The sequence below is a fragment of the Lutra lutra genome, chromosome 14, assembly GCF_902655055.1.
Source record: "Lutra lutra chromosome 14, mLutLut1.2, whole genome shotgun sequence".
In the NCBI taxonomy this organism is placed as follows: Eukaryota; Metazoa; Chordata; class Mammalia; order Carnivora; family Mustelidae; genus Lutra; species Lutra lutra.
Genome location: NC_062291.1, coordinates 59,545,354 through 59,560,167, shown reverse-complemented (window position 1 = coordinate 59,560,167; position 14,814 = coordinate 59,545,354). Strand labels below are relative to the sequence as shown.

At 35.6% G+C, this 14,814-nt stretch overlaps 1 protein-coding gene across 3 annotated transcripts in view; it reads left to right on the top strand.

The window, feature by feature from the left end:
- HPSE2 (heparanase 2 (inactive)) overlaps window positions 1–14,814 on the top strand; it is a 675,922-nt gene that overhangs the window by 60,931 nt on the left and 600,177 nt on the right. For 2 of the 3 annotated variants that reach the window (XM_047703039.1, XM_047703038.1), the window contains exon 3: window positions 8,851–9,012. The exons of the other annotated variant lie outside the window; for it this stretch is intronic. In XM_047703039.1, coding sequence (XP_047558995.1) covers window positions 8,851–9,012 — 162 coding nt within the window. The remainder of the gene's footprint in view (window positions 1–8,850; window positions 9,013–14,814) is intronic. 3 annotated transcript variants of the gene reach the window in all.

The following is a 14,814-nucleotide window of genomic DNA, read 5'->3' as shown; positions in this document are numbered from 1 at the left end:
ACCTTTCCTCCCTGATTTTTGGTAATTTGTGTCCTCTTTGCCATTATCTCAAAACTTTTCAATTTTGTTGATCTTTTCAAAGGGACAATATTTTGTTTCATTGATTTTCTCTGTTGTTCTTCCGTTTTTTTTTTTTTATTTCAGAATAGAAATCAAGAGAAGTGTCATTTTTCTTTCTGCTTGCTTTGTGTTGTTTTCTTATTTTTCTAGTTTCTAAGTGGAAACTTAGATTATTGATTTGAGATCTTTCTTCTTTTCTAGTATATGTGTATAATGCTGTAGTTTTCTAAGTAGTATTTAGGCTCTGTGCCATAAATTTTGATATGTGTTCCCATTTTCATTTAGTTCAAAATATTTTCTAATTTCTCTTGTGATTTCTTTGACCCCTAGACTATTTAGAAGTGTGTTGTTTAACTAAATATTAATATTTGGGGATTTTCTAGAGGTCTTTCTGTTATGGGTGCCTAATTTAATTCCAGTATTGTCAGAACACATGCCTTGTATGACTTCAGTCCTTTTAAATTTATGAGACTTAGGGCCTAGCATAAGACTATTATGGTTATGTTTCATGTGTGATTAGAAAAATATGTATATTCTGCTTTTATTTAGTATGTCCTATAAATGTCAGTAAGGTATATTGTCCTTAAGTGATTTTCTATCTTGTTCCATCAACTATAGAGTAGGGTATTAAAATCTTGAACTATAATTGTTAAATTCTCCTTTCAATTTAGTCTCAGATTTTGTTTCGTGTATTTTGGAACTCTCTTATTAAGTGCATAGACATTTATAGTTGTTGTATCTTCCTGATACATTGACCCTTTTATCACCGTGATCTGTCCCTGTTTGTCTCTAGTAATATTTACTGTCCTCAAAACAATTTTATTTTGTACGGCAAAGGAAATCTACAATGGAATGAAAAGACAACCTACTAAATGAAAGAAAATATTTGCAATTGTATCTGATAAGGGTTAACATCCAAAATATAGAAAAAACTCTTATAATTCAGTAGCAAACAATTCAATTAAAAAGGAGCAGAAAGTCTAGATATTTTTCCAAAGAAGGCATCTAGATGACTAATGGGTACATGAAGAGCTGCTCAGCACTAATCATCAGGGAAATGCAAATCAAAACTACAATGAAATATCTCATTCTCACACCTGTTTGAATGGCTATAATCAAAAAGATAAGAAATAACAAGTGATGATGAGGATGTGGAGAAAAGAGAACCCTTATACACTATGGGTGGGAATGTAAATTGGTGCAGCTACTACAGAAAGCAGTATGGAGGTTTGTCAAAAAATTAAAAACAGAACTATATATGATCCAGCAATTCCACTTCTGGGTATTTATTTGAAGAAAATGAAAACCCAAACTCAAAAGAAAAAAATGTATGCAGCCCCATGTTCATTGCAGTGTTATTTTTAATAGCCAAGAGATATGGAAACAACCTAAGTATCCATCAATGGATGAATGGATAAAAAAATTGTGAAACACTCACACACACAAACATACACACATACACAATGTCGAATAAAAAAAGAATGAATTTTGCCATCTGTGATGACATGCATGGATCTTGAGGTCATCACCTTAAGTGAAATAACGTCAGACAGAGAAAGACAGATACCATACAATCTCTCTTATATGTAGAATCTGAAACAAACAAACAAAAAAAACCATGCAAACTCATGAAGAGCAGATTGGTGGTTGCCAGAGGCAGGAAGTGGGGGTGGGGTAAAATGGGTGAAAGGGATAAAAAGTTACAAGTGTACAATTATAAAATGAATAATTCATGGAGATGTAATATACAGCATGGTGTCTATAATTAAATATAATACTGTACTTGATATTTGAAAGTTGCTAAAAGAGTAAATCTTAAAAGTTCTCATTATAAGAAAAAAACTTGACTGTGTATGATGATGGATGTTAACTAGACTTTATTGTGGTGATTGTTTCACAACATACACAAATACTGAATCATGTTTTATGCCTGAAACTAATATAATGTTATATGTCAATTACACTTAAAAAGGAAGCAATTAGGGCGCCTGGGTGGCTCAGTGGGTTAAGCCGCTGCCTTCGGCTCAGGTCATGATCTCAGGGTCCTGGGATCGAGTCCCGCATCGGGCTCTCTGCTCAGCAGGGAGCCTGCTTCCCTCTCTCTCTCTCTCTCTCTCTGCCTGCCTCTCCATCTACTTGTGATCTCTCTGTCAAATAAATAAATAAAATCTTTAAAAAAAAAAAGAAGCAATTACACAAAGCTTAAGAAAAAGAAATTTAAGTGGGCTTTCTTCCCCTACTCTTAGGGAGTGTTGGCTAGAAGGACTTACCTATTGTGTTATGTAGTTTGAAGGAAGGGGAAAAGCTGAGTAGGGCAACCTATAGTCAAATTCAGCAGTTTGTGAATCTGAGCCATAGATTTTTTTGCCTAAAGGGAAGGAGAGAAGAATCACAGCGGGGAGCCTGCTTCTCCCTCCGCCTGCATCTCCCCTGCTTATGCGCTCTCTCTGTCTCCTGCTTTCTGACAAATAAATACAATCTTAAAAAAAAATCTTTTAATTAAAACAACTTAAGAGGAACCAATGGATATTCTAGAGTTGAAAAGTACAATAGCTGAAATGAAAAATGCACTAGATGGGCCTAACAGCAGAACTGAGAGGGCAAGAGAAAGAATCAGTATGTGAAGACAGATTAATTAAAATGACCTAACATGAAAAACAGAAAAAGATCAAGGAAAAATGAGCAGAACCTCAGAAATTACGGAGTAAAATGAAGCAACCCAACAAAGAGGAAAGAGAAGGACAGAAAATTATTTCAAAAAATAATTTTAAATTTCCAAGAACTACAACAAAAACAACCATTACAAAGAAATCTACACCTAGAACATCATAGCACAACTCTTCAAATCCCAAGATAAAAAGAAAATCTTAAAAACAGAAAGGAAAAAACTTATCTCAAAAAGGGAATCAAAAATACAATTAATGGCTGACTTCTAATCTGAAACAATGGCTGAGCAAGGAGCCCTATGTGGGATTCCATCCCAGGATCCTGGGATCATGACCTGAGCAGAAGGCAGCTGCTTAACTGACTGAGCCACCCAGGTGTCCCTATTCCTCTTTTTTTAAGTAAAATTTCTATTTGTTTAATTCCCCAGTTCTTTGAGTCATTACTAGGTTTTCTTTAATTATTTAAACAAGGCTTCTTTTAATTTTTAAAAATATTTATAATCTATTCTTTTTTTTTTAAAGATTATTTATTTATTTATTAATATGACATAGAGGAGGGAGCCCGACATTGGGCTCGATCCCAGGGTCCTGAGATCATGACCTGAGCTGAAGGCAGCCACCCAACTGGCTGAACCACCCAGGCACCCCATTCTTTGACGTCTTTGCATGCTGGGCCAATACAGAATTAGCTCTAATTGACTGCTTTTTTTTTTTTTTTGTAGTTTGAGTTTGAATCATACTTTCCTGTTTTTTTCATGACTCATAATTTTTTGTTGGAAACTGGACATTTTAGATATATCATAGCCAATCTGTAATTTTTTCCCCTGAGAATTGTTGTTTTGCCTTTTTTTTTTTGTGATTTTATTTGTTTATTTGACAGAGATCACAAATAGGCAGAGAGGTAGGCAGAGAGAGAGGAGGAAGCAGGCTCCCCGTGGAGCAGAGAGCCTGATGTGGGGCTCAATCCCAGGACCCCAGAATCATGACCTGAGCCGAAGGCAGAGGCCTCAACCCACTGAGCCATCCAGGCGCCCCTTGTTTTGCCTTTTTAAAAATAAATTATTTGGACTTAATTTTTTTATCCTGTGCTGCCACTGATGTTTTTTCTGTTCTTACAATTACTATTAATTATTTTTTTAGCTTGGCTTCCTAGGGTTCACCTCTGAGTCTTAACAGCTTAATGATCACCCAGTGATTGTTCAGTAGCTGTGTTTCAAACACTTTGAATCACTAATCCCTAAGGCTTTCTGCTGATGGATTTCTGTGGGGATTGGTAAAAATGTTCAGTTTTATGATAATTTTTAAGTCTGCCTAACCATTTACTTTCCTCCCAACCTCTTGAGTTTGTGTATGGTTTCCCAGTTAACCAGTTTTGTGTGGAAAATCCTATGCTGAATATCCCCTGCATGTGCGCCCAGCCTCCCAGTCAGCCAGAGATGCATGGCAAAGTTATATAGCTCATTTTTATGTCTTTCAAAGTTCTAGGATCTCTCTATTAAAATTTTTGTCTGGTGTGCTAGTCTGTCACTCACACCAACCAAAACTACAACCTTAGGCTAATACAGCTGTGGGTTACTAATTGATTAAAAAATGGAGAAGGATGTATCACAGAAAGAAGCAAGAACAAAAATACAAACATGATCATACTAACATGTCCACAAGTCCTCATAGGCAATAACTTGATGTTAGGATATCAGTTTTGGTTCAGGATGCTTTCTCCCTTGTTGCCTCCCTCAGGGTATATGTTGGGTCTTTGGCATCCTTGAACAATATCAGAATAAAGACCATGGGGCAGATGAGGAGATGACGTATGGATAGCTTGTCCTTTGGAACTACTTTGATCACATAGCAATAAAAAATAACAGCGAGAAGGAGAAAGCTAGTAGGAGGAGGATAGAGGTCATTCAAGTCCATCAACTTTTCCCATTTGGTAGAGCAGGAAAAAGCCAAGGAACAAGGATGTTAAGTTTTTTTTAATTATTATTTTTTATTTCTTTTCAGTGTAACAGTATTCATTGTTTTTGCACCACACCCAGTGCTCCATGCAATCCGTGCCCTCTCTAATACCCACCACCTGGTTTCCCCAACAGGATGTTAAATTTTTAGTCTATAGTTTCATGGTTAATTGGTAAAGTAGTTGTAATTCATACCTAAATCTCCTGGCTATGAATCCTTGTTTTTTCTATCATGTTTGACCAAAGCATAAGTTTTTGTCGAGCCATAAAATTTTTGAGATAAAAATGAGCTAAAGGTATATAATACCCTCCAGTAACAACTTCCCAATATAAATATAATTACTATTCACACCCATTAAAACAACCAGCACTTGTTGAATGTCCAATATGTCCCTGTAACTGTCTGTGTAAGCTCATTACAGATAATGCTATTAATACTCTCATTTTGAAAAATTAGGAAAGGAGAGATTTAATGATTTGTCTAAGAGTCTCAGGAAGTAAGTGATAGGCTGGGATCTAAACTTGTATATGTTTGAATTCAAAGCATCTGCCTTTAATGTCTGTTATATTGCCTCATATATTGTTGGTGAAAGTAATTTAACCCTGTACTTGGCAGGCTTTAATGACTATACTGAAATCATTTTATTGTGCCCGTGTCACTTAGTCTCTGCTTGAATATCTCCAGGATGGGAAACTCACCCCATCTTCAAGTAGCTCCTTTTCTTATATGACCACTTCTGTTGTTAGAGTTCTCTCTTGTGAAACTAAATAGTATTTCCTTTGGTTACTCCTGTAATGTTTGGCTTTCTGTATTTATACAGAATAAGTCAGTTTTCTCTTCTGTATGAAGCAAGTCATCTTTAATGTTTTCTTTGCCAGGTTCAACACTGTTTTTTCAGCTATTTTTAAAAAAATAAAATTATTTCCCATGTTGGCACTTTTCTTTGTGTGAACTCTAGATTATCCTGAGAAACTATTATAGGTAGAAAACATACAATACTAAAAATAGAATATTATAATAATAAAAATAGTAATAGCTTCCTTTAATAGAATTTTATTATGTGGCACATATAGTGTTAAATCTTGACTCTTGACAATAACAGAATTAAGAAATAGGCTTACAGAGGCATTGTCTGTCACTTCTGCAGCTAGTAAGTAACCTCCATGCTAGAATTTGAACCAAGGTCTGCTTTAACTCCAACTCTTTACTGTGCTGCCCTTTGCTGGCATGGAATTCAGGGTGACTATGTTACTTCCTATATTCTGGGTGTTCTCATTCTATTAATTTAGTCTAAGAATTATGTTAATCTTTTTGGCAGCCATATCCTATTTGGCAGCATATTACTGGCTTACATGAAGTTTGCATTCAACTAAAACCTATAAAACTTAGTAAGATCTTAAATATTTGAGCTTTTGTCTGGTCTGGCCTTACCCTCTTATGTAATTAATTTTCAGTATAGATGCAAGACTTTGTGTTCATGTCTATGTCTTGGAGATTTCAGCTTCGGTTTCTAGGTTGTCAAGATAATTTTGAATTTTTAATCTGCCATCTATAATATTAACTCTTCCTCCAGATATATATGACCACATACATCTTTGGTAAGTACCTTTTTTTGTGTGTTTATCTAGTCTTTGATCCAATTTCAAACAGATCAAGGTTGAATAAAGAATCTGTAAGGCGTATCTATTTTTTCCCCAAACATTGTTGTTGTGTACATTTCTAAAGTCTCAGACATATGTTTGGCCATGCCCATGGTTTTTTCTTCTTATTATTTAGATAATATGGTCACTTTATTTTAAGGTTCTGGTTGGAATGATATTGAGGCTATCAGTTATAATATTTGCTTTCTCTGCCTCTGAGCAAGACATTTATTACATAGGAAATAGAGAGTTTGGTTGGTGTTCTACTTTTTTATCAGACTCCTGTTAGAAGATATCTGAATAATTTAAACTCCTCTTGACTCTATATAGTATGTTTTGGTACAAGTTTTGTGATGTTTTCTGGGCAAGTATCATACATATTTCTTTTCTAGATAGACCATCTGTGGTATGCTGCTATAATAGTATAATTAGGTTTTTCTCTTTAGTTCCTCACTTTTATTATTTACCATACTTTATTGTTACGTTCATGAGTTTCTATGTAGAAGTAACTTTTGGAAAGATCACTGGATTAGCTTTGAAAATTTCTGGATTTGGGGACTGACCATGCTCTGTGAACTTGAGCAAGTCACTTAAGCTTGTGGACCTCAGTTTCTTCAGATATACAATAGGGATAGTAATATTATTCTTTATCATTTAGGATTATAAAAACAGGTCAGGATTTTGAAAATAAGAAACTGATATCTCACATAACAGGATATCAACAGATGGGCAGTATAGGACAAGTAGGGTAGCTATGGGAGCTCCGTAAAAACATTAGGGACTTAGGCTCTTTCAGTCTTTGATTTCATCATCCTTAGAGTGTAGTCCTTTGCCCTCTGGCTTCTTGAGTCATTGCCACAAAATGACTTCTTTAAGTCTGGGCTTCATGTCTATGTTTTAGACATAAGGAATAGAGAGAGGCTAACTGGTTAAAGGAAAAATATCCTGGTTTTCTCTTAGTGTGGTTTTGTCACTAAGGTTAAGTACACCCTAAGTATGTCTGTCTGTAGCTCATTGGCCAGAACTATATTACATGGTCACCCCTTGCTTCGGGGAAAGCTGGGAAATTGTTTATTTTCGTGTTTTCATCTCTGTAGCAGAGGAAAGCAAAGGAGAAGGGATTGTGTGTAGGGTTTGGGTCAGCTAGTCAACAATATCTGCCACATTCATAGGATTATTGGAAGGATTCAGTTATATGGTGTAATAAGTTTTCCTCATGTTTTCTACGATGGTCTAGAAATTGGCATTAATAGGTTTAGGAATAAATACTCCATTGTTTCCAACCAGCTCCTCTGTTTTCAACCACGATTAAGTAAGAACCATTCCCACATCTGACTAATCTTTATGTGACACACATCCTAACCCTCATTGTCCTGGGTTTGTATTTATAGCTGGGCTTCTCTATTAGGACTATGTTGATGGGTTTGAAGAGTACAACAATGTCCCATATCCTATTTTCTCTTTGAGCATTGCTGAAAGAACCAAATCTTTCTTATTGGTACAATCAACATGGGTATTACTTTATCCCTTCCAAAGCCATTGGTTTCATAATAATAATAATAATAATTATTATTATTATTATTTTTTAGCATTTTCTCTTAAAGTCCTTCAATTTGCTACACAAAACTTTCTAGACTGTCATCCAGATTGCTGTTGATAAACATTAATTGTTTCAATGATAGTCAACTGAATTATATTTTAATTTATAAAAGTAAACAACTTTAGGGCATTAAAGCTCCCTGTTAATCGGGAAATATTTTAGGACAATGTTTGTTTTTGCAGAGACTGTTTTCTGGATGATACTTCTGCTTTGAGTGAAAATCATACTGAGGTATAAAAAGCAGCCTGATATTAATGGGAAAATAATTGGGAAGGAGGTAGAACTGTAAAGTGACTCACCCTATTGCTTTCTTCAGTGCCTACAAATACTTACAGATTTAAAGAGTTATTTATGAGTCAGAATGCAGCCAGAGGCACATGAAAGGTAGCAGGAGAAGTCCTGAGCAGCTCTCTCACAGCCCTAATTTGGACTGAATGGGCTAGCTGGGAGGTAAATTTGAAAACAGGCCACATATCCTGAATATACACGCAGGAGCTACCACCTGGTCCTATAGCATGAGATAGATGAAATATCATAATCACTGGTGTTCAGACAAAGTTGTATTTTTTTTTTCCCATGGAGAATGGTAAAAGTTCAGAAAAGGCCCTAGGAAGTGCCCAAGTCCTAGAGGTGAGCTGAGAGTAGAACAGAGGAGTGAGAATCTTAAATGATTACAGGGAGGTAATAAAATGGAAACTGCCAAAGAATTTGGAAATGGTCAGAGAAACTTGCAGAATGTATTATGAAGTTGGAGGCTCTTCAGGTTTCTTTACTTACAAATCTTTTCATTCTGATGAGATACTGATAGGTTATAAATTCTGTCATTTTGGGTGAAAGAAGACTTTGATTTGTATATAGTTTTCCAGTTTTTTTGTTTTGTTTTTTGCTGGTTGCATTTATTATTATTATTATTATTATTATTTTGTAGACATTGTTCGAAGTGATGTTGCCCTGGATAAACAGAAAGGCTGCAAGATTGCTCAGCACCCTGATGTTATGCTGGAGCTCCAACGGGAGAAGGCAGCTCAGATGCACCTTGTTCTTCTAAAGGAGCAATTCTCTAATACTTACAGTAATCTCATATTAACAGGTAAGGCTATTGGAGTCGTCTGGAATCTTAGAGCATTATAGATTGTTGGCTTCCATTAGTTAACAACTTGATGCCTGGGAGATATTAAAGTGGGCTGTGGATGAGCCCACATCTGTCTGTCTCCACCCACTATATCCCTTTATAAATTGTGATGACTTTTGTCTTCCTATAAAAAATATTTCTTGTAGTTTACAGATGTATTTGGCTTAAGGTTATAGGCAACTCAGCATGTGTGTTCTCCAAAGACAGAACCAATGAAAACCTAATGAATCCTTGTAAAAATACGACTTTTTAGATGTGTGCCAATAGATTTGAAAGAATTACTAAATTTGGTGTCAAGAAGCAGCTATTTTCCTCTTTCTGTGTATGCCCTTTCCATGAACCCAGGGAACATAAAGATGAAATGTAAAAGAGATAATGATCCACAGGCTGAGCTGAGAATGTTCTATTCCTGGTGGAGTTTGAAAATATCTGGAGAATTTGATTTTCTTTTTAAGAACAAAGAGGTTATGAGACAGCCATACTCCCTTACATCCTTGGTTCAAGGAGGGAAGTGAATTTGTGTGAGAGCTCAGAGGAGAAGCAACTTTTGCAGGGCTGCCTGCAAACTTGGCTGGTAAAGAGCATGTGAGTTGCATGCTTTTTTCAAGTTTTGGAAAAGATTTTAACAACGACTCTGAAGTGAGAATCATGGAGGACTTAAGATGGATTAAGAAGAGCTGTCTAAGTTACCTCCGTTTTCTTAAGGGCATGTAAGACATACCTGCATATATTGATCTAAATAAAGTTTAACAAATCAAAAGTGTCTCTTTCTCCTTGTTTATGAATTTTTAAAAAATAAAGAGATGGAATGTCTGATAGGCTATGAACATCTCACACTTATTTTTGTAAACTCCAAGTTAGGACAATTTTTAATTTTTTTATAGGCTTCCTGGCATTTCACCAGGAATTGCTGAGTGGCAACCAAATTGTTTTGCTTTAGAAAAAGCACAAGTCTCTTCCAGCTTTTCATCTTATACCTGGTGGAAAATCCAACAGCATGAGATGAAAGCCAGATTTAAATGTGGCTTTGGTGAGCAGAGAAGAGGATTATGGATTTCATAAGTATAGGCCTTGTTTTTTTTTTTTTTTTTTTTTTTTTTTTTTTTTGCTGTTTGATAGGTCATTAAGAGGGAAAACTCAAAAGTGATTTATGGCCAATGCATTATTTCCCTAAGTTGGTTAGTGTAACTGTTTAAGTTTAGATGCTTGGGAAGAACATAGATTTTTTAAATCCAAATTTTTTTATTCTATCTCAGGAGTACAAATGTACATGTATTTAGTATTTTCTAATTCAGTTATTAGAAATGAAATATTTTTATCCTGTTCTTGTTTTAATTTTAGGTCCTTACTAAAGAGGTCAGACCCCATGTTCTTTAATGTGGCATAGAAAGGGCTTAAGGTAATTCTAACCTTAAACTGTGGATCCAGAGTGTGGCTTGAAGGCGTATAATCTTTGAAATCACAAGTGTTCTATTGAGTTCAATGGAATCTTTTCTAATTCTCAGTAACATAATCCCTTTGGATGTTTATTCGCAGTTCAAACTGTTGGAATCAACATTGTCAACTTTTACCCTGACAACTTGCTTACTTTCCACTAAATAAACTTACCCCAGAGAAGAGCCTCTTTCCTGCTCTCACTTCTCCTAAGCTGCTTCAAAGAGTCCTCAGGCATTTTCCACATTTTTCACCCAAATGCGTGTACAGAGGTGGTACCTGGCTACAGACAGAGCATTTGGTATGCCCCAATTTGTTTACATGAAAGTTCAAAAGGTTTTGGTTCCAGGTGTTGGGAAGAGATGCAGTCACTTCAATTTAGCACCAATGGTAAAACTATTTTAATGTCCTTTAACTAAGTCTTTGATTTTACACAGTGTGGTTTCCTAATTGTTATGAAGTTTAATCCTTGATTTCTTGTATAAATTTTGAGAACATGGTCTCCAGACAGCTAAACATAATATTTAAACATAACTAAACTAACTTTTGTAAATATTTCCCTTTTCAGTGATGAATGTATATTGGTAAGGAGGGTGAGGTTGAAGGGGCAGAGACCTCTCAAGTGAAGTGACTTTCTTTACCAACATGTTCAGAACACCTACTCTAGGATTTCTGCTTGGTGATGTTCCACTTATTTTGTGTAACTCTGGCATAATATTTGAAATGTCTGCAGTGCAAGTATTTATGTGGGACAAGATGAAGAAACTGGGCCTCCCAAAGTCTCAGAAAGAGCTCATTTTCTTCACGCTTCTGCCCTCCTCTCAACCCTTCTCTTCAATTATTTACAGAATTTCATGTATATGGGTAACAGGGTATCTTTATTGTTTCCTGGTCAGTTGTGGTATATTCTTTATTTTAAAATTGGATAACTAAGATCATAGGATGGGAAAAAACAAAGTCAGCATAGTAGAAAATTGATAAAGTGAAATATCAGAGAGTTAAAAGCATATTAAAAATGATGGTTGTTGCCCTCCACCTCACTAGCAAGCTCTTGTTCTTAGATGTTCCATCTTTGGCTGATGTTACCATCCATGTTGAGGTGAGAGGCATGCCTTCATACTCTGCATTCCAGCCCATGAGCTCTCTTAAACAGCTACCCCTCAGACACAAGCAAATGTTATTCTAGCTTTGAAGGTCTTCTGACTATTCAGTAAAGGAGAACAACTCTGCAGTCCTTGTGACAGCCAGTTAACAGAAACTAATAACAATTCTTTAATATGTATGTCTTATTCAAGTATTACTCCTTATATCATAGTTTTGGAAAAGTGGATTGTATTTTTGCCTGATATTAAGCATAATGTTTTCATGTGAATGATTTACATAGCAATGGAAATAATATTAGCCTTACCTAATCTAGAGGGTTTTTGAAATAAACTCCAAGGTTTTGGGAAGGTGATGGAGTAATATCAATAGAAGATCAGTGATTGCATTATTTTAAAAGGTGACAAGTAACATGCTGCACTTTTTACACTGACTTAAAAAGCATGGGTGTATGCTTGTCCTGTAGCTTCCAGTTTGTCCCGGAGCTTTTAAGAAAAGACGGAGATTGTTCTGCCATTTCTTTGTGTTCTCATGATTCTTAATGTAATAATGTTCCGTATATTTGTTGGGAATGTTCTGCTGTGTATATGATGAATGAATTCACATGGGATAATTTGACAGCTAAGTAATAACTTTTATAGGTTCAGATTCAGTTACTCATTTCCCCTTATCCTTGCCCCACTCCCATACTTCTTGAGGTGTAAATTCAGCTTTTGTGGTAGATTCCTATAATTAAATGAAAAAGTTAGCTTTAAAAGGCAATGTATTTTCTAGGATTTTGTTTAGAACATAAGCTTCTGGAGGGCAAGGAATGTCATATTTGTACATTATTCTTCATAGTATAGGGAGCATAGTGAATGATCTTGAAATGAGGTCAAATTTAAACAAAATTTATTTAGGCTGTCAAGTCATAGTCAGCCCTCTATTAAGAGGCAGCCTCAAAGGAAACCATTATAAATGGATGGCATTACCTAAGATGCTTTCTAGTGAGGACTCTTCTCATGTTAATGGTGCCACTTTTTGTTTTGTACCTCCTTTTTCAGTCTTATGTTCCAAAGTGGATTGGGATCCTGATGGTCAGCTTTACTGTGTTACTGTGCAAATGAGTTGAGCATAAGAAGCTCATTCTTCCCTGTTGTGGCCCATTCTTCTAATTTTAGTTGAGCAAAGGGTTCAAAGAAATGGAACAAGAACTGTTCTTTCATTTCCCATAAATCATAATGCTCAGAGGACTATTTCCAGGTCTTTTAAAATATTTGGATTACATTCTATGGATTAAATATAATATAACTTGGGGGGGTGGGGTTATGGATATTGGGGAGGGTATGTGCTATGGTGAGTGCTGTGAAGTGTGTAAACCTGGCGATTCGCAGACCTGTACCCCTGGGGATAAAAATATATGTTTATAAAAAGTAAAATTTAAATTACTTAGAAAAAAAAATAAAAAATAAATAAAAAATAAAAAGAAAGAAATTTATATTCAGAATATATGAAGAATTTTTGCAATAAAATAATAAAAAGACACATAATCCAATGAAAAAAATATAATATAACTTTATGTAACTATTTCCCCATCAATGTACAATAATTAAATAATTAAATACATGTTGGCACACTTCCTTCTGTAGAGTAGATTTCTCAAAGTGGGATGTCTGGGTCAAAAACTTTGTATTTTTAAATTTCATAAAATCAGGTTTTTTGTGGTATAATTTATAAGAAAAAATAAATTTTGACAAATGTTATATATCATAGAGTCAAATAGCCACCACCACCATCAAGATACAGATTTCCCTCATCCTAGAAGTTCTCTCATCTCCCTTTATAATCTCCTTTCCCTCCCTCTAGTCTTTAATTGTATATGATCTGATACTTGTTTCTAAATGTCATATAAATGGAATGATGAAGTGATTGGGTGTCTCATTTCTTTCACTTAGCATAATTCTTTTTGAGATTCATTCACTTGTTGCATATATCAATATTTCATTCCTTTTTATTGTTGAGTAATATTTCATGTTGTGAACATGCTACAATTTATCCATTCCTCTGTTGGTTTGTTTCCAGTTTTTGGTGATGATGAATAAAGCCACTCACTATAAACATTTGCTCTCAGCTCTTTGTGTTGACATATTTTTCCTTTTTTGGGAGGGTAGTATGGTACCTAGGAGTGGGGATGCTTGATTTCATGTTGTCTATTTGACTTAAATGAAGCTGTCAGATTGTTTTCCAAAGTGGCTGATACTATTTTGTATTCCAACAGTATGTGAGAGTTCTACTTCATCCACATTTTTGCCAACAATTAGTATTGTCTGTCATTTAAATTAGCCAGTGAATATATAGTAGTATCTTATGGCTTTAATTTGCAACTTACCTTATGACTAATAGTTTTGACCATCTTTTAGTGGTTATTTGCTACCTATTTATATCTTCCTTGGTAAAGTGTCTGTTTAAGTCTTTTCCCTATTAAAAAAATAATGACTTTGGGGACGCCTGGGTGGCTCAGTTGGTTAAGCAGCTGCCTTCGGCTCAGGTCATGATCCCAGCGTCCTGGGATCGAGTCCCGCATCGGGCTCCTTGCTCAGCAGGGAGCCTGCTTCTCCCTATGCCTCTGCCTGCCATTCTGTCTGCCTGTGCTTGCTCTCTCTCCCTCTCTCTCTGACAAAAAAAAAAAAAAAAAAAAAAATAATGACTTTGTTTTCTTACTGTTGAGTTTTGAGAGTTCTGTATATATTTTATTTATATATATATATAATATATCTTTTATATATATTTTGGGCTACATGTCCTTTTTCAGATATGTGATTTGCAAATTTTTTTTTTCTGTGACTGTCCTTTTCCTTTTTTTTTTTTTTAGAGGGGGGAGGGGCAAAGGGAGACGGAGAAAGGGAATTTTTTGTGGGGGGAATGGGGAAGAGGGGAGGAGAGGGGAGGAAAGGAGGGAGAGAGAGAATCTTAAGCAGCAGGCTCCATGACCAGTGCAGAGCCCAGTGTCAGACTCGATCTCACAGCCTTGAGATCATGACCTGGGCCAAAATCAGAAGTTGGATGCCTAACCAACTGAGCCACCCAGACACTCCTATCTTTTTGTTTTGTTTTGTTTTTTAAGATTTTATTTATTTATTTGAGAGAGAGAGAGACAGAGATAGCAAGAGAGAGCATGATCAGGGAGGACAGGGAGAAGGCGGCTCCCCATAGATCAGGGAGCCTGTTATGAGACTCCATCCCAGG